Genomic DNA, 23410 nt, shown 5'->3' on the forward strand with positions numbered 1-23410 from the left:
CAGCTCTTTTATGACACATGAGTACTTAATATGATGAGCAAGGAAAATTAAATAAGCTGTGTGGTATTATTTTCATTTTTTTTGCATGGGTTAATCATTCCTGATAACTAATCAGAAGACAGTCCTTTCACTAGGTTTGAGTTGCTCAGTTTCAGTCTGTCTTGAAGCAGGCACCTACCTCGTCTGGTGAATACAGTGCTGGAAAGCAGTGAAGAGTTCCAGCACCAACCCACCTCATCTGCCTTCCAATGACTTCTCACACTTTTCATTCCTGAAACAGCTTTCATGAAAGAACCTCTGCATGCAAGAAAGGGAGGCCTGGAGATCACATTAGTATTCTTTTAGCTTTTGCTCTTGCTTTTCAACAGTTTTCTTCTAATATGTTTAATTTTTATTCTCTTGTTACTCTTTTTTTCCCCCAGAGCTGAAGACCGAACCCAGGGCCCTGCACTTACTAGGCAAGCACTCTACCACTGAGCTAAATTCCCAACGCCTTATTCTCTTGTTACAAGTGAATTTAAACACTCTGTTAGCTGGGTGTGATTATGCACTCTTTTAATCTCAGCATTCTGGAGGCAGAGTCAGGTGGATCTTAGGAAGTTCCAGGCCAGCTTGGTTTACATAGTGAGTTCCAGACCACTCACAATAGTGAGATCTTATCTGAATGAATGAATGGATGGATATGCTCCTTTAGATATGTAAGGAGAATTACATTGTTTCACTGAACTTTCTTGTCTTTAGTTTTCTCTAAAGATATTGACCTTTTTCTATGGATGGGAATTCTTTTTGTTTTAAAATATATTTGAGTGTTTTTCCTACATGTATATTTGTGCACCACGTGCATACAATGTCCATGGAGAACAGAAAAAACATCAGTTGCCCTGGACCTGGAGTTACAGAGGGTTGTGAGCTGCCATTTGGTACTGGGAATTGAATCCAGGTCCTCTGCAAGAGCAGTCAGTGCTCTCAACTGCTAAACATCTCTCCAGCCAGCCCTGGAATTCTTCACATGTATAAAACAGAAAATTCCCCATTGCTGACTTTTAATTATAATTTTTCAGATTTTTTTTTTTTAGTTTTATGTTTTGTAGTATTAGAGATGAAGTCCGGGGCCTCGTGCATGCTAGGCAAATGTTCCATTAGTGACCTGTTTGCCCAGATCTGTAATTCTTAATAGAAGTTCATAGTACAAGGAATTGTGTTTCTGGTTAAAACAGAAAGCAACATAAAAATTTTAATCATTCAAAGCATTGAGAGGATGGAATACAAGGGATGCTATTGCTCAAACCCTCCAGCTTCACCTAAAACAAAAACAAACAGACAAACAAACAAACAAAGAAAAAAACAGCGTCTCACTAGAGAGTCTAGCCCCATCCTGGCTTTGGACATTTGGTCTTCCTGTCCTAGCCTCCTGAGTGCTCAACTGTTTTCTCCAAGTTGATGCTACTAATCACTAATATTGAAAACCACGCAACTGTGTATTGGTTTACTAGTAATACTTTTGTAGACGACACTTTGATCAATGGGTATTTACTTTTTGCCATAATTACTTTTCTGGGTATTGAACACCAAGTCTTTAGAACTTTTGACAGAGGGGGCCTATACTCTATCCCTAGATCCTGCTAAAGCCTGCACAATCATGTGTTCCATGAAGGGCCACAAAGACAGATATGTGCATTGACTATTGGTGGTCTCACTTCCAAGTCGATTTCACCTGCTTCTTTATACCATACACATCCTCATGCCCTATCCTCAGGGAGGTGGCCTCCAGACCTGGGTCTGTCTTCTCTTTGTTTAGTTAGCTTGAGAATAAACTCTTGAAAGACTTAAGCCATTGGCACACTGTGTACTGGACAAAATGAGCTTTGCCTGGCACCAAGATACTTCTTGAGAAAGAACTAATGTCATAACATTTTCTCCAAACCTCTTGCAGAGGCAAGAGCAGTAGTGTTCTTTACCACTGCTGAGTCATCTGTCCATCACCCAATATTTTGCATAGGTACCCTATATGTCAAGGGCTACCTTCTTCATGACATCTTAGACCTATAAAATCTTCACATTTCAAGAAAATTGCTCTTTTAAAAAAATGAATTATATTGTTATTACTCCTTTAAAAAATAAAAATATATGATGCTCAAAGGGGCAATGTTCCCTAAACTCAAGTGTCCCACCATCTTCAGACTCTCCAGTCATATTGTTTATCTGAGAGGAAAGTGCCCTCTTCACCAGAAGGACCCAAAGTCTAAAGGAAAGAAGAGCAAGACTCTCCCATGGAAACTGTCATTTTTATTGTATTAGGCTCATCCTCCAGGTCCCCAGAAAGGTGGACTTGGACTCTGATCACGTCCAGTATCCTGATGGCACCATGAAGGTCCGGAGCCGAAGTCCAGAGCTCCGATTCCTGGAGGAGGATGAGTCAAGGGGCTTGGCTTTCAGTGTTTTCTCCCCTTTAGGGGTAAAGGAGCAATTGCCCCTCATACATCTTGCCTGCCAGAACCCAGAAGCCCTGTCTCTGAATTCTGGATTCCCACGCAGCTCTCCTACCTTCATCCACTGGTGGAGCTGAGGTTAATTAAGTTCTGTGGCTTTAAGAAACAAACTCTCTCCGCCCTGCATGGACTGTGAGTTCAAACTAGATCTGCTAAGAGCTTAGCTGACCTTAGCCACAGGTCACCGGCTCCTGATCCCTGACTTGAGTCTTGAGAGTTCCGAATCCCAGGCAGAAAAGTGTCCTTGAACTCCTAGCACGGAGTGGTAGCCTTGGAATCTGTACCTTTAAGTGGCCTTGAACCACAGCGCAAAGGTGACTTTGAATCTTGCAGGCAAAGATGGTCTTGAACCCAAGAGCAAAAGTGTCCTTGAAACTCAAACAGAGAAGTGGCTGTGAGCCCCCCACGCAGAGGTGACCTTGAGCTAGGAGCAGGAGAGAGCAAAGACCCCGCGACTGCTGACGGCTGCCAGGGGACTGGCGGACCTGCCAGGAGCCTCAGGCGGGCGGGGCACAAGGGAATGATCAGTGGGTGGGGACACAGCGTGTGCGCCCCGCCCCCTCCCGGGAGCGGCACCAGGCTCAGGCTGATCGCCTCTAGGCACCCAGACACCATGGGGAAGCTAGTGGTGCTGACCGTGCTGGGGGCCAGCTTGGCCTTAATAGGCGAGAGGCTTCTGACATTCAGGTGAGTGGACAGCTCCATGGAGATGTCTCCTGATCTTTCTTCCTTTCTGATCCAAGTTAGGATAAGGACAACCTGCTTCCAACTTCCTAGCGGGTGGTAAGGAGCAGTGCCAGTCCTCAGTGCCAACCAGTCAACTTCGCCTTGAGAATTACTCATTAGGAGAGCAGAGAGCTGCTTGCCTCTCCAGGCTGGCAGGGTAGAAGAGCCCACATTGATTTCTGAAGGTTAGGTACCTTCTCCAGGTCTTCTGATACATTGCCCTTGTGAGATACCAAAGTCCTTTGGAAGTGCTGAACTTGGGGGAGGGACCATACTAGCAGCTGGATATTTATAGCTGACTCGGACACTGAAAGTGCTGGGCTATGGAACCCATGGCACACAGGAGGATGTGCTGGGAAGCAAGGAAGAGAGCTGAACTCTGCAGACAGAACTGGCTTGGAGGGTGGTTGACATTTTGAAGTAGAAGGTTCCGCAGGGACAGCCACCCCAGAACTATCTCAAGCGAAGTCAGTCTGGTCTGAAAGAACTTTTCTTTAAAGAAGTTTTTTAAAGCCGTATTCCTGGGGGGGTGTGGGGGAGGGCTAAGGCCTTGGCTTGCCACCCTGCTTTTCTTCTTTCTGTAAGCAGGGGCTGGTCTCAGTTCACTGCTGCAATCTGTTCAGATACCTGATGTCTGTTGGCAGCACTTTCTCGTCCAGCTTGGGAGTGCTTACTGTTCCACTTGCTCCCCAAACAACAGACGACAGAACTGTCAAGTGTAAGTGTAAGGAACAGACAGACACATACCTGCGTCTAGAACAGCCAGGCTGGCAAGCCCGCTCCCACAGAGTTACTACCCCATCCCTGAAGAGCACTTTTTATAAGTGATCAAAAGACAAATCTAACGTCAGTCTTCATGAATAAAGTTTAATACATATTTTAAGTTTTACCTAACATTTAGAAGGATGTTTCACTGCAGAAATAAGAACATTGCTGAAAGGTAGGTCGGCTAACAGCTATAATGGTGGTCAGGTCCATGAGTGAACATATTTTAAGGTAAGTCAGCATAAGCTTAGTTGAAAAGATTAAACTTAGAGGAAAAGTTACAGGTTTAGGTCCTTGGAGACCTCATAGAAGTTTGGATTTTTTTAACCTCCTGATAGAGGAAGGAAGTCAAAGGAAACAAGAGGAGATGAAAGGGAGGAAATTCGGATTTATAACAGTTAAGATTTAAGAAAATGATGTCAGGCTGGTTTGTTTATTTAGATGAACAATATTGTGCATTTCTACCAGGCATTAAGCGGGGTCTTGTATTTGGTGTAGAATTGTGCTTTATTCTCTCAGTGATAACTGGGAAGTCAGCTTAGGTGGGCACAGTGCTCACAAGAGACATATTATGTAACTATAAACCAAAGGTGTTTCCTGCTCGTCTGTGTGGCATCCAAAAAAGAGGCATCATAATTTTCACAACAGGAAAGTGACTGGAGGCCGTCCAGGTCTTTTCAGACATTGACCTGGGATGCAGTACTCTGATATCTATGCTGGTTTCTCCATGTTGATTTTTAATCTTCTCTGTAGAGAAAGAGTTGCCACATCACGAGAAATAAAGTCCACAGCACCGAAGAACTGCCACCTGATTGAAGGACTCGGTAAGCAAGTGACAGGGCCTAGAGAGACAGCCTCTTTTCTTGGTCATCATCCCCAAGTCTGTTAAACGATTTAATTCTGTATTACTCTGTGGTGGTGTGGCTCCTGCGCATACCAGACTACCTCATGCAAAGGACATTTCTCCATCGTCTGATGAATTTCACTTACTGCTTCTTGGCTCCTGCCCCTCCCCCCTCTTTTTTAGTCCCCCCCCCCCCCTTTCTCGGCAGTCTTGGCTTCAGGTATCCTTTCCTTCAACGTCTTCTGGCAAACACTTCTCATATATATTCAGACTTTCATCCTACCTAGATGTCTTTCAAAAATATTAATCTTAACTCTGCAGCCACATCTCCAGCCTCTCAAACTGAGGGGCTTCTTCCTCCATCACTGAGGCCAATTTTGTTCTTTCAGACTTAACTGACACCAACTCCACACTCCTACCATTCCTTCTGAGCTTCCTCCACCCACAGCTGGCCCATTAGCCTCTGGAGGCTTAGTTACAAATCTCAGGAGCACTGGTTTCCTCTCTGTGCCTCCTGCTTCCAGAAGAACCCAGCAGGCAACAGTCTCCGCTGTTCCCACTGACCCCACATTTTTGGGTACAGTGTTTCCTTGGGCCGCAAGCCTCCAGTTTTGCTATGAGGAAAGAAAACGAAAACCCAGCCAGATTCTGCTCACTGTCCGCGGAATGTGTTCTGTGTCTTTCTCACCTTTGTGACGATGTTTTCTCCCCCATGGTTGCTCACTGAAGTCAGCCACAGAGCTGTCTCTTTCCTCCTCACTCTCACATGAAGCAGCTCAGTGGACTCCACGCCTACCCCATGGTTTATTTCTGAGCTGCTGATCTCTTTCATTATCAGATTGTAAACTCCCCAGGGTTAAAGACTGTGACTTATTTATTGGTATGGGATAACACAGCCTCTTCTGTGATGCGAATTTGTATTTTCTTTTTCTTTATATATGTATTTAAAAGAAAAAGAAAACAGAAAAGGAGCCCTTTGGTTTTGATTCTCTACTATTACCTCGTCCCAATTTCTAAAGGAGAATAACCTTATCTTTTCTTTGTTTTTGTGGTTTGTTTTATTTTTGAGACCATTTCTCAGATATCTCAGGCTGCCTTTGAACACAATACAGAGCCAAAGATGAATTTTAACTTCTCATCCTCCTGCCTCCACCTTCCAAGTGCTGGGATCGTAGGGGTGCTCTATAGCATCCAGTTTGTGTGGTGGTGGGAATAGGATCCAGGGCTTGGCCAGGCTAGGCAAGCACTGTATCAGCTGAGCTACCTCTCCAGCCCTGTTCCATGCTCTTAGAAATGGCCAGAAGAACGAGATAACCCCCTAGGTAAACTTGGTGTCTTAGAAACCAAAGTGTTCAAGAGATTCTGCTGGGAAGGGGTGAGCATATGCAGCATATATGGATTTATGAGATTAGTGGGGCCCCACCCACCACCTCACAGCATTCTGGGAAGAAGCAAGCACCGGATGTAAGCTCACAATGTGTCTTCAGAGCAGCTTGACCTGTGCATAAAATGAAGCTCTGGGTTCAAGCCCCAATAAAGGACCAAAGACACACACACACACACACACACACACACACACACACACACACATTAACCAACAACAAACAAAACCAAAAACACCTCTAAAATGTTTCAGATTTAATTTAATATGAGAAATAAGGCATTTTAATAGCCACCCACTTGTTTACTATCTAAAGCAGTGGTTCTCAATCTTCCTAACACTGCATTTTTTTAAATACAGTTCCTCATGGTATGGTGACCCCCAACCATAAAATTATTTTTGTTGCTACTTCATAACTCTAAGTTTGCTACTCTTATGAATCGTAATGTAAATATTTTTGGAGATAAAGGTTTGCTAAAGGGGTCATGCCCCACAGTTTGATAACCATTGATTTAGAGAGTTATATCTCCCTCACCTCAAATATATATCTCAAAACATGACCTTGCCAAGCAGTTTAGAGAGATAATTAGATTAAAGGATTTTTGATGTCTAGTCTAATTCTCAAATTATATAAGTCAACTAAATTTGAGAAACTAAAGCTAGAATTAATATTGTAAGGCACAGATCAATGCCCTGATTCCCCAAATAGTTTTAATATTTGGAAGCTGGCTTAGAAGAGATGAAGAAGACAATAACATGCCATGCTCTGCATCTGTCACATGTTTATATTTTATATTTGAAGGACTGAACACGTTAGGATGAGCACAGGCCATTTGATAAGAGAACAATACTGATAATTTTTTTAAAAAAACTGAAGTTCCCATGTCAAAGGTGTGTGCCTCCTTTGCAAGCACCTGCTCTATCCTTGGCACAAATCTATAAAGAAGATGTGACTATCAATGCTTTACATGGAGGACACTGACACATATAGAGGGACTGAGTTAGTTGCCGGATGGTCCAGATGTTCACCTAGATTAGGGTTTCGATGTTTTTTGTTTCCCATGTCTTTGCAGTCCTTGTTGTATAATGCTGATGCATAATATCTTATCTACTGACAGCACGTTTCATTATAGGCATTACAGCAAAGTCTTATTGCAATAGAAAATGCAAACAGCTAGAATATTACTAAATGGGAACTGAACAAAAGAAGCTGACTAGATATTTAAGTAGAGATAGCTAAGAAAACATTAGTGCACAAGCCCAAACTGCTTGACGGTAGGTTTCACACAACAGTGTAGGGCACTGAAGGACTTTGAGCAGAGTACAGCAGGCACATAGCTAAAGGAAGTTCTGATCTTATGTTCTTTACAATCAGACAGGTTTTGTTTGTTATTTAATTTATTTTTTACCTAATTTTTTATTTATTTATTTATTTATTTATTTATTTATTTATTTATTTATTTATTTATTTGTGTGTGTGTGTGTGTGTGTGTGTGTGTGTGTGTGTGTGTGTGTGTGTGTGTGTGGTTTTCTGGGACTTGAACCTAGAACCTCTTGCATATTTAGTCAAGCACCCTACTCTACAACTCAGGGTCTTGTTAAGTTGCTCAGGCTAACCTCAAAGGCTAGTCTTGAACTCATTGTATATCTCAGCCATGACTTGTGCTTTTAATCTGCCTGCCTGGACCCTTCAAGTAGCTGGGGTTACAGGCCTGCACTATCGGCCTCAGCGAAGAGCAAGCTTGCAAAGTAAAGTTATCAGTGGAAAAATCTCTTCCTTTTCACATGTTCATTTTTCCTTTCCCTCTCTTCCTGCTCCTTTTATCATCCTTTGATTTTATTCATACATAGATAGTCTTTTTATATAGCCATGGCTGGCCCCCAATGCATGGCAATCCTCCTCCCTCGGATTCCCAAGTACTGGATTGTAAATGTGCTCCTCAGCGTTCTTAAAGTGAGGATTGAAAGGTAAAACAATTCTTCCTTCAGTAACGCAGTCTCCTGGCTTCTCTCCCTTTGGAGTACCTTTGTCTTTTTTCCAAGCCTATGAGGATTGAGGATTATTTCAACAAGGAAGTTATATGATGTCTCTTGGCCTCTAACCAAAGCTACACAGAATTGAGTTCACTGCATTAGGGCTTGTGGGAACAGGCTTGTCAAGTTCGCAGTTTTGTATTTGGTGCCTTTCTGCTTTTCTTTCCTTCTGCACCTCCCTGGTCTCTAAGATGTGCTGTTACTCCATAGTGAATTCCATTTGTTTACTTAGCTGGCATTTCCCCAAGGAATGAAATGACAAAATTATATAAATAATATATAATTTTATATAAAAAGATATAATTTATATATACAATTTATAGAAACTATATAAAATAATAAAATTACACATATATTAACTCTTCTAGAGTGACACTCTTTGGGAGCACTTACGGGGAATGATTGAAGAAAGAAAGAAATTATTGAAGTAATGGCAAGTCATAGTAGGGTTGATAGGTTGAACTGTAATAGGTACTTCTTCAGGAGCGATGTAACTGAGGGTTCTGACCATAGCCATGTACTGACAGGTATGAGGGAGAACCCAGAGGACAGCCCTGCAGCTCTCACTCCCGCTACTTTCCCTGCTGTTGAGATGCTTGGGACTTACCTCATCAATTCCATGTAGACAAGGGTGTTGGGGGCGCAGGGGAAGTGGGAATGCTGCCAGTCCAGCAGATGCTGCTTTTCCACCTTGGACTGAAGGCTTCTCTGTACTCTGTGGGAACATTAAAAACAAAACAAAACAAACAAACAAACAAACAAAAAAACCCACAGCACCCCTGGATACTTCAGGTTAGGTCAGAGTGCTGCTATCATGGGAGATATATAAAATGACATTTGAGAGAGAAAAGGAGCCGAATCAGAGATCACACAACTCATACAATTTTGCATAGCTGTTTATGTTAAATTGCAATGTGGGTTTTACATCGGTAAACCCCTTTAGGTTGAAAATACTATAAATGAAAAATGTATTTCATGCCCATAACTCACAGCACATTCCTAGGCAGGCTGCTCAGGAACATCTCTGTAGAAAGCCTATCATTTACTCTCATGAATGGGAGCAGCCTCTGCTGATATGGCTCAGAATTAAACAAGAACCGTGAAGATCAGAATTCAGAATCAAAGGTAATGTTTCTCCTGACTGTGTTTCATTTTCATGTCTTTGGAAAGTTGAAATCTCCTAATCAAATCACTGTAAACTGGGACATCTGTACTCAGATATAACACTCATATCATTTAACTCCAAAATGAGACAAAGTTCAAATTATTAACATGCTTATTTATAAAGTGAAACAGCTTGTATTGAAAGCGTCTACCAGGAAAAGGCGGGTGTTATGTAGAACACACAGATACAACATGGAATTAACCCCAGGCCTTGTTCCCAGGAAGCTTTTAGTCTAATAGGAAATTAACAAGCAGGCACAGGGCACAGTGTGAAAAATGTCACGATGGAGTTACCCACAGACCACAATATTTGCAAATAAAGATAGATGCCAAACCCAGGAAAGACTGAAAAACTGAAGCAGTGGCCCCATGCCCAGCAGCCTACTAGGGGTAAGAAAGGTGTAAGAAAAGGCCAAACCAGGAGGGAGAGGGAGACGTGTGCGTGTGTGTGTGTGTGTGTGTGTGTGTGTGTGTGTATAAATTAATGACTCTAGTATGATTCATAAACTACTCAAGGAAGCATCAATACACGGCTAGAATGGATCCAGGAGGGCAGGATCAAGGGAAATTTAGCCTCGGCCAAGGTATGGATGGATTTGAATCTACACCAAGGAGCATGAGATTTATACTACGAGCTCCAGCAGACCTTTAGTAAGCTTTAAGCAGGGGAATGCTAGGGTCAACTTGGCTGTTTAGAAAGATGAATGTCTGTACAGACAATGGGGTAGGGGAGCAAAGCTGACCTTTTAAGAAACTATTGTAGAAACCCAATATATATATATATATCTGACAAACAAGTGATGTTTTGGGGGAGTAAGAAAAGGGAGGGGGCAAAGATAGCTCCAAGTTCCTTGCTCTGGGTTCCTGAGGAGAGAAGTGCCATTCATTGCCACTGAAAGAAGGAAAATATAAAGGGAAGAAACTTCTAGATCTGTTTGGAACCTGCTGAGCATGAGAAACCAGGTAGAGTGTTGAGCACCTGGTGATTGCAGAAGTCTGAACTTGCAAGGATGAGTTGACGCAGATCAGAGAATCCAGAGCACGGGGGTGGAGACAGAAAGCACAGGCTGGACTGTTGCTGGCTCTGCCATGAGAAGCAGGCAAGGGCGGACAGACCTTATTCTATATTCAGAACAGAGTGAGAGATAAAAGCAACAGGAAATCAAGGAGGGCTGAGCAGAGAGGTGGGAGAATTATCAGAGAAATATCCAACCTGGGATGCTGAAAATTGCCTTCTTCTATGTGTGGGTTTTCCCTGTGTGTATTCCACTCCATATGGAAATAGCTTCAAGTTTCTCAAGCCATCTGGGCACCACAGATAGGTAAAAATCATGATACACCAAAATGCTTAGGAAGTGGGAAACTCTGGTTAGTTTTAGTTTTCACATTACTAGTTAGTTTCTTCCCGGTCCCTGGTTGTCAGTACCTGCTGCTCATTATTCTATTGGTTCAAATTCACACTTTCTTTGGCTTTGTTCTCATTTTCTTGTCCTCATCCACCTATGTTCTCTCCCAGTTGCCTAGTGACAGCCTAGTAATCCATTTCCCCAGGTAACCATTTCCCATGCGTTCTAATTACTGTATCTGTGTAGGAGACTGCCCCACACTTAGTGACTTTGAACAACAAGGCTGGACATAATGACATACATCTATAATTCTAGTGCTAGGGAGGCTGAGGCAGGAGGATCATGAATTCAAGGCCATCCTAGGCTACCTAGGGAGACCCAGTCTCAGAACAAACCAAGACAATCCTAGTTTTTTTTTTTTTTTTTTTTTTTTTTTTACGACATTGGCAGGGCTTAGTGAAGAAGTCCAATTGTTTCATTTGCATTGGCAAAGATGACTCAAAGGTTGGTAACAAGTCACCTGGGATCCTCTGGCTTTTCTCCGCATCTTGTGTGTTCCCTACATTTGGAGCTCTGTGGCTTTGAAAAACTGAATTTCTGTATTTCCCTTCAGGGCTCCCAAGGTACATCCTCGAGAGAATAGATAGGGGAGAGATGGAGAAGAAGAAAGAGAGGGAGGAAAAGGAGAGAGAGACTACTCCAAGACATCTAGGACTGACATTTAGCCTTGGAAGTCACATGGCATTATATTCACCACATTCCACTTGTCAGGGCAACTTCTAAGTTCCCCCAGGCTCAAGGGGGGAGAATAGACACTTTGCCTCACAGTGGAACAATGTGAATGTCACAGCTTGAGAGGAGCATTTGACTGAGCTCTGATGTTGCAGAATACAGTTAGCTGTATTAGATAATCATCACCTCCAGAATCAGGCCCTCCCTAGTGACTTATGAGCTTCGTTCTCTACTAGAATTCATCCTCCCCTCCATCACTGCTCATACATTATATACTTTTTTTCCACAGAAAAATGCTCAAGGCCCTTAAGGAGGAAGTGAACTTACCTAACTCTTTCTAATGAATTTCTTGCCACAGCCTGTCTCAAGATCATTATCACACAGATCTCCTATTGAATAATTTCTCAGTGTGGTTGTACATGTTTAGGTCTGACAGGTTGTAAAATGAGGAACACTTGGCAGGAAGGCTTCTCTGGAAGCTTTTCGGTGATGGCTGAATTTTCTTATTCAGTATGGGAGGAATAGTCTTTCATGGGGAATAACACAGACTTTCTCAGGACATCTCCTGCAAGTTGTAATTTAAAGAATAAACTTAGGACATGAATCTATTTTTGTAGGGTAGTTTGCTTTGCACTTTTGTCCTGAAAATGGAATTCCAAAGAAGAGGTTAATGCTTGTAGAGATGGACTCAGACGTTCTCATAGAGCAGCTATGTCTGTAGGATTCCTGGATGGTACCATAATTTCCCAAGTAAATGGCTGAAACAGTTAATGCATTTTTCAAAAGAACTCAAAAGTTTGGGCCATTTAACTTCTTCTCTGAAGGCTCCACATATACATTTTTGTGATTATTTTTTTGTTTTTTGTTTTTCAGAGAATGGCTCTGAAGATATTGATATACTTCCTAGTGGGCTGGCTTTTATCTCTACTGTGAGTATTTGCCAGCCGCTCTGATGCTCACATCAATAGCTGTATAGACAGTGCATTAAAGTTTCCAGCTCGAGATGCCAGATGGACCCCTACATGTTCATCCCACCTCTGGGCAGAACAGTCAACTACAAAAGCCAAACTGCAATCTGGAAGGCTAATTAGAACACCACAGGCATGGCTAACTCTGGCTGCCTCATGTGGGCAGCTCCCTGTGGTCAGCTGCATGCTCGGCTAGGGCCTCTGTAAATGTGTATTGATGTGCATTTGACTCTCAGGCTGGTCTTCAGATCTGTCCTGTTACATCTCATCTCTATCACTGCCTTATTGGGTGGTACTTTAGTGTCTGATAGTCATCTTCGCACTAACCAGTATTCTTGCCATGCCTGATTATGCATGGAGCACTCTAAATGTTAAAGAGTTTAACATCAATACTAGGACTCCCGGCTATTCCTTCAATGTGTTTCCATGAGTAGAGAAGAAAGTGTATTTTGTTCTCAACACCACCTCGACAAATTTTAAATGACCAGGAAGCTATAGTAGGAGACCAAAGCAACAACAAAATCAGTAAACAAAAGAGCAGTATCTTTATTAGATGTTGAATATTGTCGTGCATTTATCAAGCCAATAATTTTGTTTGCTGGTTTTGTTCTTGAGGGTTTGTTGGAAATTAAAACCAGGGATGTGTGCATGTCAGTCATGAACTCCACTGCCTGGTTAAGTCCACAGGTTGGGTCCAAGATTTTGAAAATGTGAATTTACCATACTTTTTGTGTGACTTAATTTCTGCTTCTAGAATTGCATGTGGAAATATTCCATTTTTTTCCAAACCACTAACTTGCATGAATTTTAAGTCTAAATACTTTTGGCTCAAAGCAAGGCATCCTATAGGAACCACAATCTGAATTTCCAGATTCTTAAACTAGTACAGAGAAGGACTCCTTAAATTTCAAATGGTGGGAGGCAGGATTCTCTTCCTTCACTTTTCCTCCAAAATCAAAGATAAAACAAAACTGTCTGGAAAAGCCTTTTTTTCTTTGACCGCAATTTTCTATTGTCAAGTTTGATTTTCAGGGCTACGCCAAACAGACCTGCAAAAGTGATTACTCCATATAGTTAGGAGATGTCTTTGCTGTTAGGAAGTGTTTGTCGTTCCTACCGTCTGCTTCCCCTAGCAGCAGAGCTTCAGAATTATTACTAAATAGAAAGAAAGCATTCTCAAACCAAACAGTGCATGAGAGATGTCAGCATGCCTTCTCTTTTCATCCCTCTGTAAACCAGCAACTCCTACTCAATGCTTGGGATCTATGCTCTTTGCTCTGTTTCTCATCTTCCTGTATTCAACATCTTGTTCTCCTTGGTCTCCCCTACAACCTTCTTGCCTCTTTTGACAATGTTCAGAAGCAGAGGATCCACAGAGTGATTCTAGGCAAATACATATTCTTAGCCTTTCTAAAGTGACAAGGAAGATACTTTTCCCCCAGCCTGGAGACTCGGCATGCTTCTTGCCTACAGGATTACTCTCATCCTCCCACTTGCCAGTTAACTTCTATTTCTCAGTGAAGCCTTCCTGTGAAGGTACACAGTTTCCTCAGTAAGCTTTCCCTGGTTCTGTTGTTGGGTATGGATGGGCTATCATATGTACCACCTTATCCTGATATGTTCTTCTTGTGGCATCATGTTACTTTAAGTTTCTTGAATCTGGGACTTAGATGTGTTCATTAACACCCCAGATATCCAGCATAATACTGAACATATGAGGTCTGAGGATGAATGAGGACCGTGGGAGGTTTCAATGAATGTCCTAACATACCTCCTGTTGCTGGAGGGCTTCTCTCCAGGTTCCCCAGGCCCCGCAGTCCCACAATCCACTTATAAAATAATCACTCAGACGCTTATATCACTTATAAACTGTATGGCCGTGGCAGGCTTCTTGCTAAATGTGCTTATAGCTTAAATTAGTCCATTTCCATAAATCTATACCTTGCCACGTGGCTGGTGGCTTACCGGCATCTTCACATGCTGCTGGTCATGGCGGCGGCTGCAGTCAGTCCTTCTGCCTTCCTGTCCTTTTATTTCTCCTCTCTGTTAGTCCCGCCTATCCTTCCTGCCTAGCCACAGCCGATCAGGTTTTATTTATTGATCAATCAGAACAACTTGACATACAGACCATCCCCCAGCACAGCCAAGTGCAGACCATCTCAGACACCTGCACTCAGGCCCATGGTCCTAATCATCCTCTATGCGGACCTGCTGGGTAACGCCACAAGGAACCCAAGAAGGGCTCCCACAGGACATACAGAACATCCCACAGCAACCTCCAATACATTGGGGGAAATCAGAAGCCTACATCTCAAAGTGACTGCCAATATTTCCAGTGGTGAGTGGTAGGAATGGAATTGTGTGCTGTTAGTAGCATACTGTAGGATTGCTACTACCAATTCCAACCCCACAGAATGCCATGGACAGAAACCTAAACCTGCTCCCAGAAGAATTTCCTTAGCATTCTCATTTCAAGCTAAGTTCATTTGCAGTGCCTTGCTCTTGCTCCTGCCATATCTTTTCCATATTTAGGACTTCTAGTCTCTTCGTTTGGATGACAATGTCATCATCTGTATCCATGATACCAAGGCACTTGTAGAGGTGTGCTGCCTTGAGACACACACATACCCTTGCATATATTTATGCTGTGGCAGAAGGGGGCTGTACAATGAATGGCAGGCAAATGGCTAGATGCCCCTAACATTTCCTCCTTTGGTATTGCCAGTCTCTGAGCCAAAGAACTTAATGACAGATTAGCTGTAGAAAGGGGAACTGAGGATTGAATTTTATGGTGTGACAGAATAGTGACATTCTTAACTGAGAACAGATATCCATGAGAGGGAGGATCTGGAGTGATGACATTCTACTTTGGTTTTTGACAAGCTGATTGAAGCTGACCTGAGGAGGGAGTGGGAAAGGTAAGCCACAGGACCATTGACAAGCTTTGTGGGGAAACATGCATATGTGGGAATCACTGGGAGACATGAAGTAACTGAAGCTTTATGAATGAAAGCTATGAGGAGGGAGCACAGGGGAGGAAGGAGTTATGAGGATAGAAGGAAGACAAATCCTGGAGGTCGACATAGACAGAAGTTCTATCACAGAACTCTACTTCTAGCTTGTTGTCATGAAGGAAGGAAGCAGTGTCCAGGGCCCCAGGGCTGCAGCTACAGAAAGGAGAAGGGTTGTCAAGGAAGACACCTTGAGACTGTGGCACAACCTGGAGAAATGTGCTTGACAGAATACAAAAGGTAGAATGATGATCCCATATACTCATTGGTGTGGGGCCATCCATTGGAGCTTGGTTGACCTATCAGGGGCCATAGTCTTAAAGAAAATTGACTTTTCTTCTCCTAGCACACACCAATTGTCAATAGTTTCTCATGAGCTCTGCCATGCTCCCTGCTAGAATGTTGACTGGCTTGATGCTGTGATGTAGATGTCCCATTTCTGGCTGAAGGCATCCACCTTCTTAAGAGCTTTAAGCCAGCAAAAAAAGAGCAGAGAGAGGATCCATTGAAAAAGGAAGTGGTGCAGCTTCCTTAGAGAGGCTCTTTACTTGGTGGAGACTGACCCAGAAACAGAATCTGAGAGTAAGGCCCTGCCCATCTCTCCTTTTGGGTATGGCAAAGAAGGGAAGTTCAAGAATGGCTACGATTGCTCTGATGGCTTCAGAGACCTCTTTCCAACAACACTGAGGTACAAGCCTTGGATGATGATGAGGATTTTAAGAAAAACTTGAAGGAGGATGGAGAGATGACTCAACAGTTAAGATCACTTAATGCTTTTACTTCAGCATGGCAGCTCACATCCATCTAAAAACTAGTTTCATGGTATCCCACACTCTCTTCTGATCACCAAGGACATCAGGCCCATATGTGGAACACAGGCATGCGTGCATGCACTCAAACAAGCATATATAAAAAATAAGAATGATTAAATCTTTTCAAAACACTTGAAGATCTGGACAGGGATGCTCAGAGATTACTGACCACCCTGCAGTAAGAGGACAACAGAAGGACCAGTAAGTATATGTGTTTGCAAGGGCGAGAGCAGAAAGAGAAACCAGGAGAGACAATAGAGTAGAGAGGAGAATATTTAGATTAGTGGTTGAGGGGGAAGAAAGAAGCTGGTCTATTTTTAGTTAAATCAGAGAGATGAAGAAGAGATGTGAGCATGAAGTAACTGTTTAGTCCTTGGTGTAAGATAAACCAACCCCAAAGTTTGAGACAAGGAACTAGGGTATGTTAAAGGTTCAATACCTTGTGGGTGTCTGTTGTTGACTGATAAATACTTAGCCCTATTGGTAGAAAGGGTCACTGTCAAAAGTACTAGAATGAAGTTTTTGTGCTCATTGGAATAAGGACTCAAATTAGAATTTTCAGACACTCTTATAGGAACAAAGTAAATTATAAATCTATATGATGCTAGCACCCTCTGCTGAATTGTGGCTGATGCTATTTATGACTACATAAGTTATAGGAAAAAAGAACAATAGATTTAATCCACACACCCCTTATCTATGCATTGGGAAAGGAAAATATCAGACATCAAGATTGGAAAGATCTTAACCATCATAAGTTTCAGTTGTTTCATTTTATAGACGAGCACCCCAAGACCTAGGCAGACCAAAGGACTCTGAGAAAGTAACATGGCTTGGTCCTTGGCATTGTAATCTGTGGCTCAACTCTTTCTAAATTAAAAATGCTTTCTTATCTCAAACATGACTCTTCCTGTAACCTTCACAGTTAAGGTTGGAAAGGCATTGCTGACCCCCTTCCCCAGATCAGACAATGGCTATAGCTAACAGAGTGAAAAATCCCCCAAATTGAAATGAAATGCAGAACCTGGAACATTTTTGTTTGGCTTTGAGATTTTGGCTTCCCTATGAAAATGCTATTTAAATAAGCATATGTGTGTAGACTGACTCTCTTTTCTAAAGGGATTAAAATATCCAGGCATGCCAAACTTTGCACCAGACAAACCAGGAAGGATTTTCCTGATGGATCTGAATGAGCCAAACCCAAAGGCACAAGCACTGGAAATCAGTGACGGTTTTGACAAGGAGACACTGAATCCTCATGGGATCAGCACCTTCATTGACAAAGGTAAAACCCTAATGACTGAGACTAAGGGAGTGGGGGAAAGGGATTCAGCGTCCTTGTTAAGGGGAGAGGACAGGGGCTATCCTGTGTGCAATGTGTGCAATCTTTGCAAATTTGTTAATGTTTTACACACACACACACACACACACACACACACACACACACAAACTTTAAAACATTTTTCTAAAGAAGAATGGATAGGAGGGATGGGAGGAAAGTACTCTTCTTCTTATTTGACTTCCAGAACCTGTTTGAATACTTTTCAGAGAAATCAAACATGTAAACCAAAGGTCTTTTGAAAATAATAATGTAACACTCAAAATCGTAGCATAAGGGAAAAAAATAAATTTGAATCGTGGAAATTGAAACCATGATTTTTGTACCTAAAAATACCGTCAAGAAAGTAAAAACACCCAAAGAATGACAGATAATATCTGCAAAATAATAATGATGATGATGATGATGATGATGATGATGATGATGTCTGGTTAAGAGCTTGTACCCAGACTCTACACACACACACACACACACACACACACACACACACACACACGTGTAGCTAGAGTTTTCCTGCCTTGCCCACAGTCTGGACAAATCTTTGTCACCCGCCAGTCCCACAGCTGCTCAGACCCAACCAAGTAAACACAGAGACTTATATTGCTTACAAACTGTATGGCTGTGGCAGGCTTCTTGCTAACTGTTCTTACAGCTTAAATTAATCCATTTCCATAAATCCATACCTTGCCACGTGGCTCGTGGCTTACCGGTGTCTTCACATGCTGCTTGTCATGGTGGCGGCTGGCAGTGACTCCTTCCGCCTTCCTGTTCTTTCTTTTCTCCTCTCTGTTAGTCCCACCTATACTTCCTGCCTAGCCACTAGCCAATCAGTGTTTTATTTATTGACCAATCAGAGCAATTTGACATACAGACCATTCTACAGCATATATGTGTCTTACATATACATAGTCTTGCAGTTTGTCTTGGTTAGTATTCTATTATTGTGAAAGACACCATGACCAAGGCAAGCTGGGAAGGAAAGAATTTCCTTGTCTTACACTTCCACATCTGTTCATCACTGAAGGCAGTCAGAGAAAGAACTCAGACAGGAAAGGAACCTAGAGGCAGGAGCTGATGCAGAGGCCATGGAGAAGTGCTGCCTACTGGCTTATTCTTCATAGTTGATCAGTCTGCTTTCTTATAGAACCTAGGACCACCAGCCCATGTTTGGTACTACTCACAATGAGCTGGGCTCTCCCTCATAAATTACTAATTAAGAAAATGCTGTGCAGCCAGAACTTATGGAGGCATTTTCTCAACTGAGATTCATTCATTTCCAATGACTCTAACTTATGGCAAGTTGACATAAAACTATTGAGCACACAACTTAATACCCAAAAAAACAACCCCATTTAAACATGGACAGGTGTCTGAATAGACATTTGTCCTATAAAAATATACAAATGCCCATTAAGATATTAAGAGATATTTGACATTTTTTAGCCACTTGAGAAATGTGAATCAAGTCAAAATAAGTCATTTCTTCATAACCACAAGATGACAATAATAAAAGAGACAAGAGGCTGGGTACCTGGATCAGTGGGTCACAACACTTGTTCTTCAAGCATAGGCACCCTAGTTTGAATCCTCAGCATCAACCTAAAAAGCCAAGTATGGCTATTTATTACTGAAACCCCAATACCGAGAGAGGAGATAGGTGGGTCCTCAGAGCTCACCAACCAACCATAGTAGCCAAAATAATGAGATTCCAGTTCAGCCAGAGACCCTGTCTCAAGGCAATTAGGTAGAGAGCAACAGAGGAAGACACTCAGTGTTATGCTCTAGCCTCCGTATCCACTCATGTGCATGCAGCTCTCATATATACATGCAGACATACACATGCATGAGCGTGCGCATACACACACACATACACACACACACACACACACACACACACACACACACACGAGACAAGCAAAGATGTTGAGAAATTGGGCCCCTTTGCTGGTGAATTGTGAAATGGTGCAGCCACCTTGGGAAATCGTCTGTCAGTTTCAAGGATGGTGTTACTGTGTGACATGGCAGCTTCACTCACTCTGTGGTGTGTGATCAACAGAACTGGAAACACTTCCACACATACACTCCTACACAAATGTTCACAGCAGCATTTCTCCTAGTATCCACACACCCATTTCCTGATAAATAAGCAACATAATTTGTACAGAAGAGCATCATTTGGCAACAGGAAGAATGAGTTGGGGGTGCATGCTAGACAGATGCACCTTGGAAATGCTATGCTATGTGGAAGAATTCAGTCACTAAAGGGCACTAATTGTATGATTCCATCCATATGAAACATCCAGTAGGCAAAATTATACAGACAAAATGTAGACCAGTAGTCAGCAGAGGCTGGGAAGAGGGGGAAATGGAGAGAAACAACTTGACAGTGAGAGATTTCTTTGGGGGCTGATGCAAATATTCTGGAATTAGGTAGTGGTCATTACTGCACAAGAATATACCAAAACTCACTAAATTTTACATTTTGCAAGACTGAATTTAATGACATATGACTCATATCTCGAGAAACTACCCCAGAAACAAATCATATTATTATTCACTCTCAAAATAACAATCTCTGATACATTTCGCTTGTATGTAGCCCATAATTCCAAACTAGTTTGAATTAAATATATGTGCGAGTCTATTGAGCACATGGGTACCATCGTATAAAGAGGGTGTCTCCCTCCTCCAGCATTCTTTGTTTCTACTTTGCTTACTAGTTATTTCTCTTCTTTTCGTCTCTATGTATTTTCACCATAAAAGTGTACGTAACATGTTCCTTACTGGAATCTGAGAGTCAAGAACAGTGACTGAGACAGACTAGGAACTGAGCAAACAGATGTTCAGTGAGCATGTGAATTTCGATACTGTGGGACAGGGCAGCTTATAAATACTCCATTTAACAAGATGGAGAAGCTGGAGTGGAGAGAAGTGGCAGGCAGAGCTGACTTGGCTTAGCAAATGGCTGCTTTAGAGCTAGAAGCCAGGTGGTTTCACTTATCTGTGTCTTTTATGGGGTAAAACTAGGGAATCACCATGTACTTAATCCCCCAAAACCTAACCTTCTTTGCCTGACACTGTGCTGGCTAATGCCTTCCATGAGAGTTGATGTAATGAAGTAGTCATATCAACCTACAGTATTTAACTGCATAGGATGTTAGAGTTAGGGTTATTAGCAGCTGGCATTCTAAGATGGGATCATTTTTTTTTTTTTGGATTAACTGCCAGCCACATATGTAGGCTTCCAAAATTTTGATGTATTATGATTGACAGCCCATTTTATTCATTTAGTCCCCTTCCTTAATTAAGGGACTACTTCACCAGACCAAAACATTACACGGGGAATTGTCAGGATAGAGCAAGGAGGCAGAACAAAATTATCTTCAAAAAGCGTCTCTCTTCCATGGAAGGAAGATCCAGGAGAAGCATAAGAATGGGAAAACCAGGGCAGAATGAATGATTACCATATTGCATCCCACAAAATGTCTGTTTGTTTAGGGCCTGAAATCCAACCTATGTCCTGTTGCCAAAGGCTGGGCCCTGTAACAGCAAGATCAGACCAAAGGAGAGATTTGCCTGTGTGGGGAGTAGCTCCCCATAATTTGCTTCAAACAGCTCAATGTGTTCAGGGGCCCTGAGTGTAAATGTCGCATGTCAGGACTCAGACTTGCTCCATTACATGTTTGGTATCTACATGAAGGGGGTGAAGAGCAACAAATGCTGAACAGGTTCCACAGCGAGAGGATCGGAGCAGTCTTAAAAACTCAGATCTACCCCTTCTGATAAGTCAGGAAAGGTCGCTGCTTTCAATTTCACAGCAGTTAACATTCCAGAGTGAAAACAGGAAGGTGGGGACATTTTTGAGGCTGATAATTCCCAGAATTAGCTGGTTTGTTTCCTTTGGCATATTTACCTTACATGTCCACTGAGTCCACCAAGTTGTTACTCAACCTCAGGTATTTGACTAGAGCTAGAAGTTCATTGTGTAGTTGGGAAATAACTATTATTTATTTTAAAGCAGTCACATGCACAGAGATTTCTTGAACTTCTGTTGGCATGTGGACATCTGTGACACACCCCAAATTTTCTCAGTAGAGATTAGCTTGCTTTCAGACACTGAAAGGGAAACTATAGGTGTTTACTTCCGTTATAATTCTGTATCTTCTCCTCTGAGGGTATGCTGGTGAGGCTGAGAAGACCATTGCAGAAACATCCATGTTTTGCTCTGTGTCTTGGTGTTGGTAAAATCACTGGGTTACCCCACCCCTCATTTGAATTTCAATTCTTCAAAGACAGAAGAATCTAGCATTGGTGTTAATGACCCATCTGATGGACATGCAAAACGCCTAAAGGAAGCCATTGCACAGTAGTACATGTCTATATAGTCCCAACCACTCAGATCTGGAGCCTAGAAGTTCAAGATAAGTCTGTGTAACATAGCAAGACCCCATCTTAAGAATAAACCAAAGCCTTGGGAGATGATCAGGGTTTTAAAGAAGTCTAATAATGGTTGTAAGAAAAGTAAACTTCTTGGAAATTACATCTTCCTTTGAAATTGTACCCACCCACCCCCATTTAGACAACACTGTGTATCTTTATGTCGTGAATCATCCTCACATGGATTCCACTGTGGAGATATTTAAATTTGAAGAACAGCAACGTTCTCTCATCCACCTGAAAACTATAAAACACGAACTTCTCAAGAGGTATGGAATTAAAGCCTGTGGGCTTCTATTCACTTCACACCGCTGCTGTGCGCATCGTTAGCTTTGGTTCCGCAGCAGGCATATTCTCATAACTTTTGTTTTCCTCTGAAGCTTTCCAGAGCTTCCCTGGGTGGGACCTCAGTAGAAACTGCTGTGCTCAGTATTGAATGTCTCTATACTTTGCAACTTCTTGAGAGCTCTTTAATCCTATAAAGGTGCTCAATTAGATTCTCAGCTCTTATTTCAACCTCTTTGCTACAGCAACTCAATACTGGGCTCTGTTTAAACGCCTACTCCCTCTCCTAGTCGTCCAGGTAGGTTGTGTTCTCCAAGCCTTACCCACTGGGTGTTAGAACCAACCTCCAGATGGTTTATTTTTTTGTACCCAATTTTTTAAAAGAAGATTTGATAAAAAAAAATCAAACAAACAAACCGTGGGCACTTATAAAAATTACCCTTATTAAATGTTGACTGTGTACCAAGTGCTATGTCAAAATGCTTTAACTGAATTTTCACATAGCATTTAGTAACAAGAAAGAGGAAACTGAGTCTCATAGAAGTTGTGGGCCAGGTAGGTTGCCTGATTCAGTTTGTGATTGGCAGGTAAGCTTGGGTCTATTGGAGTTACAAACTGAGTTCTTAATTTGCAATGATCAATATCATTCTTACTGGATTTAGAAAATTAAAATTTTTAGTGGATAGTCAATTTTAGGTCTTAAACAATAAAGAGTTTTTCTATTATGAAGTGAGCATATCACCAGGTTCTGTTCTGAGTCACAGTGGATCAGAACCTCACAGAATTTCTGGGGAATGCAAAAGTCACTTAAGTTGTGCCTCCATTTCACAGTAAAATGAAGATTTTCCTTGTTGACTGGACTTACCTCAGTGGTGAATTATGAGGCTCATATACCTCACAGGAGGAATCCTAGAAAACAGCCCTTATGGGAAAACATTATGAGAATGTTCAATCCTAGAAAACTTAAGTCAGATCAGCCTTAAGTAAAGAAAGGGGAATGTGATGAGTTGAATTGGGTCCTACAAAACTATAAAATATTTCCCAAGTCATCCAGCATTCACTTTTCTAAAATTTTAA

At 42.0% G+C, this 23410-nt stretch overlaps 1 protein-coding gene across 6 annotated transcripts in view; it reads left to right on the forward strand.

The window, feature by feature from the left end:
* Window positions 1-3019: 3019 nt before the first annotated feature.
* The window catches only part of Pon3 (paraoxonase 3), a 30357-nt gene continuing 9966 nt past the window's right edge, over window positions 3020-23410 (forward strand). The window contains exons 1-5 of one of the 6 annotated variants that reach the window (XM_006986870.3): window positions 3020-3176; window positions 4734-4804; window positions 12355-12410; window positions 17392-17557; window positions 22191-22317. In XM_006986870.3, coding sequence (XP_006986932.1) covers window positions 3103-3176; window positions 4734-4804; window positions 12355-12410; window positions 17392-17557; window positions 22191-22317 — 494 coding nt within the window. In that variant the 5' untranslated portion in view covers window positions 3020-3102. Of the gene's footprint in view, window positions 3177-3525; window positions 3692-4733; window positions 4805-12354; window positions 12411-17391; window positions 17558-22190; window positions 22318-23410 lie in introns of those variants that run through there. The other 5 variants (XM_076566221.1, XM_076566222.1, XM_042272780.2 and 2 more) reach the window with 5 other exon arrangements.

Source organism: Peromyscus maniculatus, chromosome 3 (assembly GCF_049852395.1).
Source record: "Peromyscus maniculatus bairdii isolate BWxNUB_F1_BW_parent chromosome 3, HU_Pman_BW_mat_3.1, whole genome shotgun sequence".
NCBI lineage: Eukaryota > Metazoa > Chordata > Mammalia > Rodentia > Cricetidae > Peromyscus > Peromyscus maniculatus.